Source organism: Haemorhous mexicanus, chromosome 16, assembly GCF_027477595.1.
Source record: "Haemorhous mexicanus isolate bHaeMex1 chromosome 16, bHaeMex1.pri, whole genome shotgun sequence".
Taxonomy (NCBI): domain Eukaryota; kingdom Metazoa; phylum Chordata; class Aves; order Passeriformes; family Fringillidae; genus Haemorhous; species Haemorhous mexicanus.
In genome coordinates this window covers 4,949,165-4,966,674 of record NC_082356.1, presented here as the reverse complement: position 1 = coordinate 4,966,674, position 17,510 = coordinate 4,949,165, and the positions used below count along the sequence as shown (strand labels likewise).

At 56.1% G+C, this 17,510-nt stretch overlaps 1 protein-coding gene, 1 long non-coding RNA gene and 1 pseudogene across 2 annotated transcripts; 1 reads left to right on the top strand and 2 right to left on the bottom strand.

The window, feature by feature from the left end:
* Positions 1-3,218: 3,218 nt before the first annotated feature.
* LOC132334691 (uncharacterized) lies at positions 3,219-5,004 on the bottom strand. Its single transcript, XR_009488433.1, has 2 exons — positions 4,877-5,004; positions 3,219-4,591 (listed from the first exon to the last, which is right to left on the bottom strand). It is a non-coding gene; the product is annotated as an uncharacterized LOC132334691 (long non-coding RNA).
* Positions 5,005-5,978: 974 nt separating this feature from the next.
* Positions 5,979-8,473, bottom strand: LOC132334600 (serine/threonine-protein kinase pim-1-like). The gene is made up of 6 exons (XM_059860707.1): positions 8,227-8,473; positions 7,919-8,151; positions 7,754-7,804; positions 7,183-7,549; positions 6,378-6,557; positions 5,979-6,122 (listed from the first exon to the last, which is right to left on the bottom strand). The coding sequence occupies exons 1-6, from the start codon at positions 8,471-8,473 to the stop codon at positions 6,016-6,018; spliced, it is 1,185 nt and encodes a 394-aa protein (XP_059716690.1). The 3' UTR covers positions 5,979-6,015.
* A 547-nt stretch (positions 8,474-9,020) lies between these two features.
* Positions 9,021-15,214, top strand: LOC132334599 (olfactory receptor 14J1-like; annotated as a pseudogene).
* Positions 15,215-17,510: the final 2,296 nt, after the last annotated feature.

The window sequence follows — 17,510 nt, the reverse complement described above, 5'->3', positions numbered from 1 at the left end:
AGCAGGGTGTGTAGCCACAGTGCCGGCAGCAATGCTGGCAGGGAGCTGTGCCGCTGGGGTTGTGACAGGCTCTGTGTTCCCAGGGATGGCCGGGCGGATCTTGACGGGGAAGTATCAAGAGCTGAAGCTTATCTACAGTGGTGAGTGAGGGCAGCAGGCTGGCAGCGGGGGCTGGCAAGGGGAAAGCTGCAAGCCCTGTCCCGTCTGTGGAGGGCTCTGCTCCTTGTGCGGACGAGGGCTGGCCTGGGTGGAGCACACTGAGATTTAAGGGCCATGTGGGGGATTCATGGCTGCTCTTTGGGCTGATCCCCTTGGACCCTGCTCCATCCTGGCCATGGCTAGTGCGGGCCGGGATGGCCCTGGCAGGGCGCTCTCCTCAGCTCCCTGCAGATGTGTCATCTGACCATGGCTCTGTTCCTCTCTGTTACAGCCCTGGAAGTAATGGCAAATGACATCAGCCCCTCTGTCAGCAGCCTGTCAATTCAAACTTGGCATATCCTCAGGGCTTTAGACAGACCTCGATATTCCACCTTCAGGAATCTGCATGGTGAGCTCCGTGGGCCATGGAGGACAAGGCTTCGTCTGCTGGGGCTCAGCTGCCTGCGCTGCTGGAGCTCTGCACAGAGATGAGCCCAGAGGCTCTGTCTGCTGGGGCCACCTGAGCCAGCAGAGATTTTCAGTTTGTTCAAGACTGTTCTTTTCTTCTTTTTGTTTTTCTTTAGTATATAAATATAGGATGTGTTATAATAGACAGACACCCAGGATCTTTCTTTTGCTGCCAGGACCTGCAGGGCATTGAAGAAGAGGGGAAAAGGGTGCTTGTGCTCAGTGAGCTGCCCAGGTGTGCAGTGCTGCAGGAAAAATGGCCAGAAGCCTTTTGGCCTTTGGTGGTTCTGCTGAAGCCTTTGTGGTGCCAGCAGAACAGTTGGGCAGGGGTTGGAGCTGTGGGGATCCCTGCGAGAGCGGTGCCTGGAGATGGCCACAAGCCCTGTCCCAGGCAGGCACCGCTATCTGTGTCCTCCTGCCCGTGTGCTGCTCGCTGCGTTGCTGAGGGCTCCGAGGTGCCTCTGGATGGGGCTCCTCTGGAGCTGCTGTGGGGCTGTGGCGCTGCTGCCGGGCAGTTTGGCCGGGCTGGGGGAGACCCTGAGGGGCTGGGGCACTGGGAAGCCGTGAGCAATTGTGTGCCAGAGGCTACAAGCAGCCCCCTGGCAGCCGCCTTGTTCCTGGCACCCGGCTGCTCTGGCGCTTCCTCAGTGGGCGGTTGGAGGGACCTCCTGGAATCAGGCATGGAACCCTGGTCCCGGCCTTTCAGGGCTGTGGGGCCAGGAGTTGTGGGGCTGGGCGTGTGCCCTCCCTGTGCTCGAGACTGGAGCCCCAGGCCCCTCAGCCTTAGGCATTGAGCTCCACTGCCTGCTTGCTGAGTCTTGTTCCTGTTGCTGTGGGGGAGGCTGAGCTCTGTGCTTTAGGTGCCGTTGAGCCAGAAGAACAGCAGCTTTGAGCCCAGAGGGGCCACAGAAAGGCCTGGACAGGGCATTCCTGGCATTCCCAGGGCAGGGACACATGGTAGTGTGGCACCTTCAGGGTGCCACGCTGGCTTTGCACTGGGCCACCTCCCTGTGTGTGCAGGGCTGGCTCTTTGCTTTGCTGTGCTTGGCCTTTTGCCAACGTGCTCCTTTGGCTGCCTGCAGAGAGGGGCAGCCCTATAAGAAGGGGGAAAGGCCCTGTCTCCAACATCTCAAAGGGGGAAATGGAGCTCTCCCGGCCCTCAGCCCACGCTGTAAGCAGAGCAGAGCCTTTCCCCCAGCTCTGATGGCTTTCTGCCTGCTGCTGGGCCCTGGCCACCATGACCCACTGCACTTGCTCTGAGTCACCTACAGGATGGCTGCTGCCTCTTGATTTGCTGGCGGGACGTGAGGGTCACTGAGGGAAAGGTGGGTGTCCCAGTGCTGAGGGCACACATGGGTCACTGAGCAGACTTGAAGCTTCCCCAGCAGGTTGCAGGTGCCTTATGTGTCACTGAAGGGAAGGCAGATGCCCCATGTGTGGCCGAGGTGTCATGAAGGTCTCTGAATGGCATGCAGATGCCCAGCATGCCACTGAGGGCACATGAGAGTCCCTGAGGGGAGGCAGGTGTCTGTTGTGTCCCTCAGCGTACAACGTCGGTGTTCCTGAGGAAACCCAAGCGTCCCTTGAAGGGGACACAGGCACGCCACGTGTCATCGAGCGCACGTGCCGCTCGCTGAAGAGACGCCAGGGCCGCTGAGGGGACGTGGGCTCGCCCTGAGGGACACGGCAGGGCCGGGCCGGTCCCCGCTGCGCCGCCGCCGCCCGCTCCCCGCCGCAGGGAGCGTTTCCCGCCCAGGCGCGGGCGGCCCCGCCCCGCCGGTCCCCTCAGCCGCGGGCGGGAGCTCCAACCCGCTGTGGCCGCCCCTCGGGGCCAGGCGCCGGGCGGCCTTCCAGAAGCCGTGGGGGAGCTGCTCTGGGGCTGCCCTGCGCTCATACCCACCGAGGAGGATGGGGCAGTGTTGTCTCAGGACTAGGGAGTGTTTCACTTTGAGAGGGGTAAAGCTGCAGTAGCTTAGAGCAAGAGAACTTCACAGCACAGGAATGCTACTGGAATTGCCTGGTGTCACCTGTAGGGCACGCAATGAACATTTGGGCTTTCAAGTTGAGATAATCACTGGACTGTGAGAATAATGAAATTGGAGGTCATCTGTCGAGTACATGTAGTGGGTGGACATTTCAGCAGGAAGATTTGAGGTCATCTCTAGGGGACAAAATTACTTTTGAGAAGAAGTCTGAGTAATTTCTAGAGGACACATAGAGATCATTTTGTGACAAAACCTGAGGGAAATGTTAGGGCAAAGACAGAACATTTGAGGGGTAAAACCTCAGGTTCTCTGACTTCCCACTACCTCATCCCATGCCCCAGCAGGGGAGCTTTGCCCTCCCTGTCCCCAGCCAGCCCAGCCTGGGCACCTCGGGGGTGCCCCCACCCTCCTGCTGAGGCCCGGCCTCGAGGGCTTCTGCCGCAGGCCTGGGAGACGCTCTGGGGAAGCGCCAGAGCAGCCGGGTGCCAGGGACAAGGCGGCTGCCTGGGGGCTGCTTGTGGCCTCTGACACCCAATTGCTCAGGGCTTCCCACCGCCCTGGCTCCTCAGGGGCCTCCTGGTGTTCTGACAATTGACAGAGGTGATTTAATGGACACACCACTGGAAATAATGTCCTTATTTTACTGTCAATAAGAAGGAACCACAGTGTAAGATGATACATTCAATAAAAATGTGTGCTCGGTTATTGTGACAAGCAAAAACAAGCAAGATAGTGCACCTAAATAAGTACTATAAGAGAGAGAGAGAGCTATTTTGAAAGAAACATTACCAATTGCCTAAATTGTTTATCATCTTGCAGATCTGCACTTGCTGGGGAGCTGCATTTTACACCAAGGACCTGGGGAACCGTTCCCAGCAATTGGGAAAATCCTAGGTCATCCATTCACCCAGAGATGAGGTTTCCAAATTTGCCCTGAAAGTGGATCCAGCTTTTATAGGCCCAAAAGAGCAATTCAACGCAACTCAATTATATTTTTAGCCCAGAAACCCCTGCAGCTGATGGTATACTTCACAGCCAGCAGGGACACAGCTAGGCCAAAGCCCAAACCTCTGCTGGGAGGGTTTCCCCTCAAATACCCTACAAACAAACCTCTATTCAAGTCAGTTGGGAAAGTTTCTTCAAATGATACATTTCTGGCACCTAACTACACAGGGTTATGTGAAAGTTTCTGAAGCAGCTGGTTTGGAGTCAAAGAGCCAGCAATAAGAGTCCTTGTCATTTATTTGTAGCTAAATCACACTTCGGGGGACTTGAAGGAGTTTGGAACGAGTTAGAGACCAGACCTCTGAATTTTTTAGCTGTTGCCATTTCTTTTTCTTCTACATAGACAGGAAGGATGAGTTTGGCTCACATCTCCACCGCAAGGCTCAGAAGGTCACAAGACTCCTAGTTACAAGACCTTTTTAAGGATTTATTGGCCAATCAAACACTGCCAACAAGGATATTTATGTTTGTCTGGGTTTGAAAAGACAGGTGTCTGCTAAGGAAGGCAGAGGCCTCCCCTGAAATGGAAAATGTGAACCCCCTCCCTCTGAATTGTTATAAGTTTGAAATTAAGGGGCACTAAGGCAAAGATATGGGACAAGGAATAACTTCTTTAGTAGGAAGGAAAAAAAACCCCAAAAAACAATGCAGTAATACAAAACAATACTGGCAGAGTCAGAATATGGTCTGACTCCCTGTGTGTCAGGGTGTTGGTAGTAATCCCATTAAATGGTGGCTGCAGTTCTCCTGGAGAGACAGGTGAGGTTCTGTTAAAGCAGTGATCCTGTAGAAGGGTGGAGTTTTCCTTTGAAGATCCAGTGGTGGTGTGGATTGGTCTGGTCTTCCTCTGGGAATCCAGTGGGAAAGGTGCTGTGGTGTTCCAACTGTCAGATTACATCCAGGAAGGAATGCTAGGCTCCATCCCCTGGGTGGAGCTTCTCCCAATGGGATGATGTAATTTTATCAGTCATGCAGTCAGCACCTGCAGAGCCTGGCTGCAAGGAGAGAAAGCAGAAACCGCCCGTCAGCTGAAGGCTCCTGTGCCCTTGTCCCAGCTGCCCACGGTGCCCAGGCCATGCTGGCCGTGCTCAGAGCGGTGCCCAGAGCTGCCCATCACTGCTGCTTTTGGCAGCAGGGCAGGAGGGCAGGACGTGTGCCCAGCCTGCAGCCAGCCAGGGCACATCCACCTCCTCAGCAGCTGCCCAGAGCAGGAGGCTCCTGTGCTCGCTGCCATCTCCCAGAAGCTCTGATCCCACCATGCCAGGCAGACAGGGACCCACCTCACGCCCTCCCCTGCTGGAAGAAAAGCTGGTCCCAAACGATGTCCTCAGCCTTCTCCAAGGGCACGGCCCATCCACACTGCAGCTGGTCCCAAGCACTTCCTGATCCAGACTGGACCCGACCTGGAACACTTCCTCTAGAAAAACAAACAACAAATTATTGAAAATAGATTACAGACAAAAAGGGGAAGCAAGAAAAGATTTAAAAAAATCTTCTCTGTGTGGGGCTTAAGGAAGACCACCCCCTGCATGCAAGGAAAAAACCCACACACGGGTGAGGGAAGCCCAGGCTTTCTCCCTTCCCCCCTGCACTGCCCCCCACAATAACGCTGATCCCAAAGCAAACAAGGGCAGTGGAGCAGCCCAAGCCCTTCCTTGCCTGCACAGCAAAGCAGCCTCAGCACAGGTTCTGGAGTCCCACCTCTGCTCCCACCATGGGGTTTGTTTGTGTCGGGCTGGCTGCCTCAGCCCCAGCCCAGGGCACGGTGGGGGCTGGGGGCTGTTGGCAGGGCCAGGAGCCCACTCCCATTTCATACCCAGCCCAGCCCATCCCCCCAGCCCTTCCAAAACCAGCTGTGCAGGTGACTGAAGGATCAGCTGCATCTGCCCCAGCAAAGGGGGAACCTTTGGTTCCCGGCCAGGCTGTGCAATGCCCAAATCTGGGAGCATCCCCCTGGGTGTGGACTGATCTGCAAATTTGCTGTGGAGCCTGGCTTTGGAGAAGGTGCCACAATCAAAGTCCATCATCTTCAGCTGGCCTGTGGCCAGGTCCAGGAAGAGGTTGCCATCCTTGATGTCATCCTTGCTGTCTCCAGCAGCAGCAGTCCCACCTGGTACAGCTTCTCCAGGGGCTCCTTCTCCTTCCATGGGGTGAGACCAGGCTCTCAGGTTCTGCCCAAGGCCCCAGCTGTCAGGGAACCAGGACAAGCAAAACCAGCTCAGATGGTGGCCACCAGTGCTGGGCAGAGCAGCTCAGCTCAACAACAAGGGCTGTGTGTTCCCATCTGATGAGCCCTGGGCAGTGACACGGGCAGGACAAAAAAGTCTGGCTTCCTTTGCTTCTGACTGCCAAGGCATGTATGGAGCTGTAACTTACCAGGGCCCTGCATCACAGTGTGCCTGTGGCTCTCTCCCTTCTTCTAGGGCAGATGAATATCCTGCATCCAAGGATGACAGAGCAGCTCTTCTAATGAGGGCCTTTCCAAGTCCAGCATGGATAAACACCGCCTGATCAGATCTTGGCACTCTGGGCAGGGATACCACAAACCGCCGGTCAGTTGGAGAAGGCTCCTGTTGGCTTTGCCCCACTATTCCCGTGCCCAGGCCATGCTGGATGTGCTCAGAGCTGGGCCTAAGCTTTCCCATCCATTCCCTGTTTTGGAGGAGAGCAGGAGAGCAGGACATGTGCCACCTCCTCAGCAGCTGCCAGAGCAGGATGCTCACGAGCCCGCTGCTGTCTCCCAGCACTGGTATTCCCCCGTGCCCAGAGATGAGGATCCACCTTGAGAGAGCCCTTGTGGCAGCGAGAGTTGATGGTCCCAGCTGATGTTCTGGCCCCTCCTGAAAGGGTGCTCCCCACAGACCATCTGGTGCAGCAGGATGCCCAGGGACCAGATGGTAGCTGGCCTGCCATAGTACCAGCCAAAGTGGGTCCATTCCGGGGGGCTGTATGACCGTGTTCCTATGGAATACAGATGGAGTTCATCAGGGGGATGCTGCTGCTCCCAGAGCCTGGCCCCAGCATCCCTGCTCCAGTGGCACACGGGGTGTGACGCACTGCCCTCTCACCAGCACCTGGGACTTCTGTACAGACTTGGGGTTGGAAAAGAAGCCACTGGGGTTGGAAGAGGGCAGTGGAAGCCCTGGCAAGGCCCCATCATAACAAGGAAGAAACCACTCAGTGCTGAGGGAAAAACCATGCCTGCATCCTCCCTGCCTGCATTGCTCCAAAAACATTATGAACCCAAAACAAAGCAGGCGAGTGGAGCAGTCCAAGCCCATTCTCACCTGCACACCAAACTGGCTGGGGCACTGGTTCCGACCCCCCCTCTCAGCTACCACCACCCACGGGTGTTTTTGTTGGGTTGGCTGCCCCAGCCCCAGTCCTGGGCAGAGTGGTGGGCAAAGGCTGCCAGGAGGGCTGGAAGCTGGCTCCACACCCAGCCCTGCTCAAAAGCAGCTTGGCTGAAGTCTCAGTGCCATGAAGGGCTGCAGAAGGGAGAATCCCCACTGCCACACCCAGCTTGGGCTCTGAGATGTTGGGCCATGAGATGCTGGGACCAGGAGCACACCCTGTGTGGGCTCACCTGCAAAGTGAGTGTAGGCTGTGTCCTGCAGGTAGGTGCCACAGCCAAAGTCAATCAATTTGGCCTGCCCGGTGTCCAGGTCAACCAGGATGTTCTCTGGTTTGATGTCCCTGTGCAGGACCCCGCAGCTGGTGCAGTGCCGCACGGCCTCCAGCACCTGGCGGAACAGCTCCCGCGCCACCTCCTCGGGCAGGAAGCCCCGTGCCCGAATGAAATGCTGCGGGTCCTGACACCGCTCCGGGCGCTCCAGCACCATCAAGACGTCGTTGGGGAGCTCAAGCCACTCCAGCAGCTGGACCACACCAGGGAAGCCAGTGGACACCTTGGCTAGCAGCACAATCTCCAGGGGTGCGCTGGTGCCGTCGGGCTGCGGGAGGAGCACGATGCCGTCAGTGGGGCTGATGCCGTGCCGGGGCTCGGGAAGCCCTCAGCCAGCCTGGGATGCTCTGTGCCCTGCGCTGGCCCCACGCCCGCTCTCCCTCGAGGCGTCCTGGAGGCTTCCACCCTGTCGGGCCTCGGCTCATCCCCGCCCGGCACGGCCCGGCTGCTCCCGCTGGCCCCGCTCACTCACCAGCTCGCCCCAGTGCCGGACGCGCTCCCGTGGCACCCTTTTGATGGCCACCTGCAAGCCAAGGGCAGCAGCGGGCTGAGTTCGCCGCCCGCCTTGCTCAGCCCCATCCTCCGCCCTCCTCCTCCTCCGCCCCCTCCTCCTCCTCCTCCTGCGTCCGCCGCTCACCGGGGCGCCGTCCGAGAGCCGCGTGGCCGCGAAGACGCTGCCGAAGCCGCCGCGCCCCAGCAGCGAGCCCAGCCGGTACTGCTCCTTCAGGCCCTGCTGCGCCTTCCCTGCCGGCGGGACGCGGCTGTCAGCGCTCGGCCCGGGGCCGGCAACGGCCCCCGAGCGCCCCTCAAGCGCCCCGGGCCGGCCATCCCCAGGCGTTCGCTCCCTGCAGCGGGACAGCGGCGGCTCGGGGCCGGCGGCCGCGCTGCCGAGCGGCGGAGCTCGGGCCGGGCAAGCAGGAGCGGAGGCGGCGGGAGCGGCCGCGCCGCCTGTGTCCTCCGCGGCCCCCGGGAGGGGCTGCGGCCGGGGCCGGGGCCGGAGCCGGGGCCGGGGCCGGGCTCGGGCCAGGCGGAGCCAAAGAGAGGCGGTGCCGCCCCAGCCCCAGGCACTGATGCCCGCCCAGCAGCGCCACCGCCAGTACGACCAGAGCCGGCGGGAGGCGAGACCGCGGCGGGACGCCCGGGTCCGGGCACGATGCAGCCCCGCCCGGGGCCAGGGGCAGGCGTGGGGCATGGCCCGACCGGGCATGGGGAGAGAGACTGGGAGAGGAGGGGACCCCGGGAAAGGGAGACCGGGAGAGGGAGAGACAAGCGGGACTGCGGGACAAGCGGGACTGCGGGAGAGGGAGAGGACAAGCAAGAGGGACTCGGCAAAGTCGCTGCTTTCGCTGCTGCTTTCGCTGCTGCTGCTGCCGCTGCAACTGAAGCGCCGGGGCCGTTTGTCCCCGTGTCCGTTTGCCCGTTGCCCACTCGCCCCCGCGCCGAGCCCCGCGCTCCCCGGGGGCAGCCCCTGAGCCTGTCCAAACACGGGAACTTGGCCGTGTTCAGCCAAGACCCAGAGTCTGCACTCCTGCACAGCGGCACAGGAATCCCCTCGGTCCCTGCTGTGCATTGTCCCTGCTGAGGGTCAAACACTATCGGAGCACATTCCCTGAATGCTGAATTTGTACGTGACCCAGGCACTGCACTTACCTCTCCAGCATTGCTTTCCAAAGAAAACCAGGGGAAGGCAAACTGGGTGTAGCTCATGGTATTTGACAGTGTCTACAACTTGCCAAGTCATGGATCTTCGAGGTGAGATCCATTTGGAATTAATGGGAAGGAGAAGTAGTGCAAGATGGAAAAGGGGAGCATAAAAATAAATCGAGTAAAACATCTCAGATGGTTTCTTTCTGTTTTCTTTGAATTTCTTAAAAGCTCTTTCAGTTTTCCCATCATCTGCTCCTCAGTCCTCTTTGCTCTTTCCAAGAATCTTTCCTGGAGAACGAGGTGCAGCTTCTGTTACAAGATGTGCCACCAACTGCAGCTCCTCTTGGCTTTCCACACGGTGCGTGCAGCACGACTCTTGCAGCAGAGCAGGACAAATATTTGAAGAACTTGACAGCTTCTTCTTTCTTCTCCTTGTGGGCTGGGCAGTTGTGCCATTGGTGAGGTTTTCAATGTTACTGTTCTACCCTCAGAAAACATGATGGGCTACCAGGAATTGTTAGGGAATGCAAACCTGACTGAATGCAGAGAAAGAATCTCCAGAGCCTGCAGCCAGAAGTGGAGAGCTGTGGGATAATCATTCCAACATGCCTGTGGACATACGGAAAGTGAGCTAGAAGATGAAAATGGGCTGACAGAGGGAGTTTGTTTCAGTGTTCAGTTCAGATGCTTCTCCATCTCATGCATTGATATGAATCAAGAGTACAGTCAGTTCATGAAAAGTACCAGAACATGCTGGACCTGTCAGGAGATGACTGGAAGAATTTGAAAAGGAAAAATGCATGGAATGACTTTGCGAACTTTTTCTCTAAGAAGGGTCATTTTTTCCTAATAATTTCTGATCAATTCCCTCTGCTTTTGTGCTTCCTAACAAGTCCATTTTCATCCCAGATTGCCCATGAAATGGGAACCCAGAGCTTGTGGAAGTGCCTGAAAGATGCCCTGTTCCTCTGCAGGGACCCTGAGGCTGAAGCAGGAGCCTGAGCCCTCTCTGGGGAAGCCTCCTCCGAGCTGGAATTTGTGCCGTGCTGGGAGAGGAGGAGGAGGGGGAGAGCGCTGGCGCTGTGTGGCAGGAGCAGGAGGTTTGGGCCGCAGGACATTCCGTCTGCGCCGCTGCCCCGCAATGGGCGGCCGTGCCTGGGGCTCTGGGCCTGGCCCCGCGTGCGCTGAGCTCCCGACACTGCGGGAGCTCCCCGGGCTGGGCTCAGCTTCCCGCTGGGACTGGGCAGCAGGCTGGGCTCCAGCTGGGATCAGCAGCAGCTGGAAATACCTCTGCGCATCTCCACTTGCTGCTGCTGCTGCTGCTCAGAAGGAGAAACAATGAAGTGAGTCGAGAAGTTCTGGTTTCTGTTCCTCCTGGTGGATTTTTTCATTTGATTTGACACTTGAGAGGCAATTTCTGTGATTTCATTTCAGCAGCAGCAGCAACAGGGCCGTGTTTGAGCACTGCAAATGTGGTCTGTGTGGCTTTAATTCTCCTTGACTTAGTGCTCAGGGACTTTAGAGGATTTCAAGATCTGCTAATCATGATGCCTGTGACCAAAAGCCTGAGTTCACCTATTGCCGGCCGGGGGTCTATGTACAAAATCACAAACAGGACGGGACTGCTGAGGAATGTGTCTTGAGGTGTTTATTTTCCAGCATCAGTCTCATTACATGGTTATGACAATGGGAAGATGCCGGCAGTTTGTCTCCTCGGCAGCAGACAAAGAACTCAATGTTACAACTTACTTTAAAAGTTTTTTGACCAATCACACAAAGCAGAAGCATATTGACAGTAGTTCTATCCAACCATTATAAGCACACGTACCTTCGGTTAAAACAATGCCTGCTTATTTCGAATACAATACCTGCTTGTGAGCCACAATGTTCAGAGCTCATTTATTAAGCTCAGTACTTCCTAATATCAGGCTAGATATACTTTTCTGCAGCTTAGGGAGTTTTTCTAGCCAAGCGTTAATACACAAACTATTGTTCTATTTGTCCTTACTTTCCCACTTCTTATTTAACTTTTCTGCTGCCCTATCTCATGGTTACAGCTCAGCTCTAATCACAGTTCTGCTGTCTCTGAGGCCTGCCTTTTGCAGCTTTCCCAAAACCCTCTGATTTTAAGGATTCCCACATTCACCGTCACAAAAGCACTCTGGGTAGCACTGATCAAAAAAGGCAATTGCAGTTTTACAGATAAATTTCAAGCGGCAAGAGCAGCCATGATCTCCAATTGCCAAGGCAAAGGCAGCAGCAGCCTCCTGCTGTCACCTCAGGGTGAGTAAAGCAGTGCTGAAAACAGCGCTGGAACCCGATCCTTTCTTTCTCTGCGGGCTGGGTCAGGGCAGCACAGGCGGGCCCTGCGCAGTCAGGGCTGGGTGTGGGTGATTGCTGCTCTACTCCAGAACTGAGCTGGAAAAAGCCCTCGGGAGCCGAGGCAGGAGCAGGCGGGAAGGGGCCGGCGCTGCTGCTGCTCCTGGCCGGGAGCCCCGGCTGGGCCGGGCCGGCGCCCCCTGCGCTGCGGCTGCTGCTGCTGCCAGAGCCGGGCGGGACTCGGGGACAGGGAACGGACACGGGGGGACAGCAAAGGCCTGGCGGCTGCAGGGATGGTGGCGCTCAGGCCAGCGCCAGCACAGAGCTTCAGCCCGCAATGAACCCCGAGGGAAACGCTGGGGAAAGGCTCCATTTCAGCCTTTCTTCACTCGGGGCTGTGAAGGGACTGAAATAAAAGGAGAACAAGCAGGGCCCGACCCCTTCTCCTTTGGGAGGAGCCCCAGGCCTGGGGCTGTGAGGGGCCGTGGGGGTCTGTGAGGGGCTGAGAGGGGCTGAGAGGGGCTCAGATGGGTCATGAGGGGCCATGAGATGTGAGGGGTCCTGAGGGGCCATGAGGAGTTTTGAGGGGCCATGAGAGTCTCTGAGAGGCCATGAAGGGCTGTCGGGGACCTTGAGGGGGAGAAGGGTCTCTGAGAGGCTGTGGGAGGCCAGGCACCTCATGGAACCAAGGGTTGGTTATGACACTGTGGAACCAAGGAGACTGTTGTTTGCAGTATAGAAACTTATGGAGTCAAAAGTGCGCTGTGACATTCTGGGGCCTCATGGAACCATGGAGACCATTATGACACTTCAGGACTCACGGGAACCAAGGGGCCATTTAACCTAAGGGTCATTGTAGCACGGCGGGGCCTCATGGAATCAAGGGGATCTTAGTGGGGCTCCGTGAGACCACCGAGGGATTCTGACTCTGTGGAACCAAGGAGACCATTGTGACACTACAGGGTGCGGTGGAACTAAGAACTCGTGTGACAGGGAGGAGCCCAATGGAATCAAGGGACCATTCCCTATTTCAGGGTTTCATGGAGCCAAGGTGTCCTTGTGACACTGTGGGGCATCATGGAATCCTGGAGACCATTCTGGCACTTTGAGGCCTTGTTGAATCAAGGGGCTCTGCAGGGCCTTGTGGAACCAAGGAGCTCTTTGTGACACTGCAGGGCCTCATGGAAGCAATGAGACCATTCTGGCACTCTGAGTCCCCATGGCACCAAGGGGCCATTGTGACACTATGGGTGCCCATGGAAGCAAGGGGCCAGTGTGACACTATGGGTCCCCATGGAAGCAAGGGGCCAGTGTGCCATAGCCTTGCCCTGAGAAACCAAGAGTCCATTGTGATCCTGCAGAGCCCTATAGAACCAAGAGGCCATTGTGGCACTCTGCACAGTTCCATGCAACCAAGAAAAACCATTTTTACACTGCAGGACTTCATGGATGCAAGGGCCATTGTGCCACTGCAGAGCCACGGAGACCATTGTGATGTTGCTGGGCCGTCTGGAAACAAAGATCTGTTGTGATACTATGGGGCCTCATGGAACCAAGGGGCAATTGTGATGCTGCAGGGCTCAAGGATCCAAGAACATTGAACAGGTCTGGTTGTCTTGGCCTGACTGGTCCAGCTGACCTTGGAATGTTGAAGGTTGCTTCTCATCTGCCCCTAAAACTCTGGAGTTCTGTGCTTTCTTTCCTGTGGGAAAGAACTCTTCTACTCCTCCTGGTGTTCATGGCTGAAATTGGGATTTTACCTCCATATTTGATTATATCCAAAGATTGTTCTTATATGTGGAACCTGCCCTAAGCACTGCCCGGTTTGTCTGTAGGGGAAATCCCCTGGGTGCCCCTCCTTCAGCTCGAAACTGCCAGCAAGGGTCAGCTGAGAACAGCCCTGCTGGGCAGAGCTGCTCTCTTGTCCCTGCACTGAGAGACCATCCCTGTTCCTCTCAGCCCCACACGATTTCACCTGCAGTGCTTTAGAAATGTCAGGGATTTCAGACACCCACAACCACTCCTAACTGTGGCAGGTGCAGCTGGATGAACAAATACAAGGAATTCTCTCAGCTCAGTTTTTCAGACGAGCAAATTGCAAAGAGAAGAGCTGAAAAGCTTTTTTGGTGTTTCACTAATCTGTTTAATTGGTGATCACCCAGCATTCTCAGTTGCCTCTCTCTGCACAAGAAGAAGGAATCTTCTGGAGCCCATTTGTGTGAGTCCCTACTCTCAAGGCCTGAAAAACCCAGAGCCCAGGTGAGGGGAATGCAGAGAAGTGTTCCTAAAAGAGAGACCCTGAATGTTGAATTGCTATGGGATATGCAATATATCTTGCTCTAAGTCTGTCTCAGCTCTGTCCTGCCTTTTCCTTCTCAGGAGAAAATAATTTCCTGAGGCCACAAATGTCCAACAGCAGCTCCATCAGCCACTTCCTCCTGCTGGCACTGGCAGACACGCGGCAGCTGCAGCTCCTGCACTTCTGCCTCTTGCTGGGCATCTCCCTGGCTGCCCTCCTGGGCAACGGCCTCATCATCAGCGCCGTAGCCTGCGGCCACCACCTGCACACGCCCATGTTCTTCTTCCTGCTCAACCTGGCCCTCACTGACCTGGGCTCCATCTGCACCACTGTGCCCAAAGCCATGCACAATTCCCTCTGGGACACCAGAGACATCTCCTACTCAGGATGTGCTGCACAGCTATTTCTCTTTGTCTTTTTCATTTCAACAGAGTTTTCCTGTTGAATTGCACTAAATAGTTTATTTAGTTGTTGTTGTTGCACTGGTGATGGGAAATTTCTACTGAGCATGTTGGGTCAAGTAGATGGGTTTTCCCCCTCCCTCATCATGGTCTCCCCCTCACACTCCCCCCTGTTATACACACCAGGTCTGTCCCATAGGTACTTCACCCCTCCCCAATGGCATCCCATTGGCTCCAGTCCTCTCTCCCCCGCCCCCATCCCCTAGGGTATAAAATCTCCTGTGTGAGAGTTCCACGCGCTCTTTTTCTACCTGGGTGGCCCCATCACCTGTGTCTTGCACCAAGCCAATAAACAAGATACTTGCACCCACGTGGAGAAGAGCGCCTCTCGTCTTTTACTTTCGTCTATGTGGGTCCGTGTGGGCTAGAGTCTTAAGCTAGCCGGATTGGACTCATATAAGGCCCAGGAAAACCTCGGATTACCGCATTTTCCCTCCTGACCATCATGTGCTACAACCACTACATTTCCATCTGCAAACCCCTGCACTACGGGACCCTCCTGGGCAGCAGAGCTTGTGCCCACATGGCAGCAGCTGCCTGGGCCAGTGCCTTTCTCACTGCTCTGCTGCACACAATACATTTTCCCTGCCACTGTGCCATGGCAATGCCCTGGGCCAGTTCTTCTGTGATATTCCCCAGATCCTCAAAGTCTCCTGCTCACACTTCTACCTCAGGGAACTTGGGCTCCTTTCTGTTAGTGCCTTCTTATCATTTGCCTGTTTTGTATTCATTGTTTTCTCCTATGTGCAGATCTTCAGGGCCGTGCTGAGGATCCCCTCTGAGCAGGGACGGCACAAAGCCTTTTCCACCTGCCTCCCTCACCTGGCCGTGGTCTCCCTGTTCCTCAGCACTGCAGCCTTTGCCTACCTGAATCCCCCCTCCATCTCTTCCCCATCCCTGGATCGGGGAGTGTCAGTTCTGTACTCGGTGGTGCCTCCAGCCCTGAACCCCCTCATCTACAGCCTGAGGAACCAGGAGCTCAAGGATGCCCTGAGGAAAATGATGACTGGATGATTTCTGAAGCAACCAATTTCCCATTTTCTTCTGCATAGCTTTCAGAATGGAACTCATGAAAGGCCCAACAGGCCTTCCGAGGGCTTTGGTAATGTTCAGTGGGTTTTTCTCTCATAAAAATATCCTCAATGAAACTCTTTAATCCCCCCATCAAATTCACTGATTGCCTCTTGATCTTGACCCAGAAGCTCTGTAAACCAGGGTTTGTGCAATCGCTGCCTTTGAAGAAAAGAAACTACCTTGCAGTGCCTGTTTTATCTGGGATCCCAGCTCAGAGACCTGCATGAAGTTAGAGGGGAGAAGGGGAAAAGAGTCCCATCAGAGCAGCACGGGCAGGGAGCAGCAGGGGTTGGTCCTTTCAGAGCTGCCCTGCCCAACTCCAGCCTCTCCTTCCCATCCCTGCTGTGGCTGTAAGGCCAGAGTGCTCTGGCAGCTTGGTCACTGTCCTGCTGCGTGTCCCTGCTGTGGCCACAGGCAGGGACAGGCCATGGGCACTGCTGGGACACAGCTGGGCTCCAGCACAGCAGCTCCATCAGCCAAGGCCATCTCCTGAGGCAGGGCAGGGAGGCTTTGCTCTCCTCCAGAGCTGCTGTCAGCAATGTGCCCCAGGAATGCCCTGGCACAGCAAAGCCCAGTGCCTGGGGCAGAGGGGAGTGTGCAGGGGGGGCTGACAGCAGTGTCCTGGCACAGCCAGAGCTCCTGGCATGGACCTGAGGGAGCAGCAGAGCAGGGCCTGGGCTGTGTCTTTGTTCTGGGGACAGCCTGGGAAGGTGCCCCGGGACAATTGTCCCACAGCAGCCCCTGCAACCACCATTGCCAGCACTGGCCTCTCCCCACCTGCAGGAGGTTGTTTGTCCCTGCACAGAGGGACACCAAGTGACCAGGCCAGCTGGCCATGTCTGCTCTGTACTGAGGAGATCTCAGCAGTGCATCGTGTGTGTGTGGGGAGATGAACCCCAGTGAGCACAGACACCATCAGCAGCACCCGGGGGTGGCACAATTCCAGTGGCACAAACAGTGCCTTGAGGCCACTTCACTCTGAGAGTAACGTCCTCTGGGAAACCACCTGAATTCTTTGCTGGGTTGTGGTGAGGATTGCATAGAGAGAAATATTCAGGGCAGGGAGGCTCCAGAGAAAGTGCTCAGGTGTCCTGGGGTGGCTTTATGATGCTGAATTGTATCCCCATGTGTCTGTTTAGCCCAGAAATAAGTTCTGCACCTTTAAGACTGGTCCCAAGAACAAAGGCAGGGAAGTCACAGTGTGCAGTTTGTGTGTGCAGAAGCTTCATTTTCCCTGCCCTGGAATTCTTTCTCTCTCTGTGTGTTGATCTGCAGCACAGGCAGCAAGCAGGAAAGAGCTCTCCTTTGCTTTTAGTTAGTTTATTTTAGCTAGCTGAGGCAGAGAAAGTCTCTGGACTGTGGTTTTTCCTTTCCTTGGAACTGTTCAGCCATGGTCTGGACCGAAAACCCAGAAGAACCCTGGGAGCTCACGCCTGTGGCCGTCCAGGGCCGGGGAGGCGACATTCCAGTGCCAGAGGGACTGACAGAGACTGAGGGAGCCAAACCACAGCCCAGGGAAGGGCTCTGTGAACCCCAGAAGGACTTTCTGAATTTGCCATCTCTTCAGAAAAGCAAGAGATTTAATTTTTTTAATATTATTCATTTTTTTTCATGTTTGTGAGTACTTTGCTTGTTAAATAAACAGTTTTTTCCACTTTTCTCAAAGGAGATTTTTGTCTCCTCAACAAGTGGGGGGAGGGGCTGCTTGAATTTGTTTTCTAGAGGGACCCCTTTGGAGGTTTCCTCCCTAAACTTGACCTAAATCAGGACATCAGGGCAGCCAATGACTGCACAGAGACACCACTGGAGGCTGGGTCAGTGGGAAGAAACCAGAGCTGCCTCCCTTTTGAACCACCCTGAGGACCTGGACAGGGCTGTGCTGTGTTCTGGGCACTGACCTGGAACTGAGGGATGTGGAAAAGGCCTCTGGTGTCAGCAATGTTGAGAAGGCTGGGCAGTGTCACTGTAGGACCTCTCTCAGACCCCTTGGAAAGGCCAGAGCCATGCCAGAGGGTCCTGGGCCCTTGGGAAGGTCAGACATGGGACCAGTCTGCAGACAGGGCAGGGAGGGGGACTGGGAGAGCCACAGCCTGGTCAGGCTCAGCAGGGAAGGGGATGTGGCAAATCCTCCTGCAGCCATTCCAGGCACTGGCAGGACAGGGCAGGGACTGCAGAACCCCCGTGGGAGGGAAAAGAAGGGGATGTTGTGTGCCCAGACTTCAGCCAGGCCTGTGACAGGGTCTGCTGTGCTCTCCTCAGAGCCAGACTGGAGAGAGCTGGGCTGAAGGAGTGGAACATGGGGTGGGTGGGAATTTGGCTGAACAATGAGGGTCAAATGTCATCCATGGTACAGAGTCCTCTTGGCAGCCAGGCCCTGGTGACAGCCCTCAGTGACCAGCTCTTGACCACCACTGTGGAATATTTCTATT

What these genes read in the sequence shown, in the direction of transcription:
- LOC132334600 (XM_059860707.1), bottom strand. Translation starts at nt 8,473, where the DNA reads ATGCCCCACGCCTGCCCCTGGCCCCGGGCGGGGCTGCATCGTGCCCGG. An exon ending in GGCCGCGGAGGACACAGGCG is followed by an intron (nt 8,152 to 8,226) that starts GCGCGGCCGCTC and finishes CGGCCGCCGGCC; the next exon opens with CCGAGCCGCCGCTGTCCCGC. An exon ending in GCCACAAGGGCTCTCTCAAG is followed by an intron (nt 6,123 to 6,377) that starts GTGGATCCTCAT and finishes ATCCCTGCCCAG; the next exon opens with AGTGCCAAGATCTGATCAGG.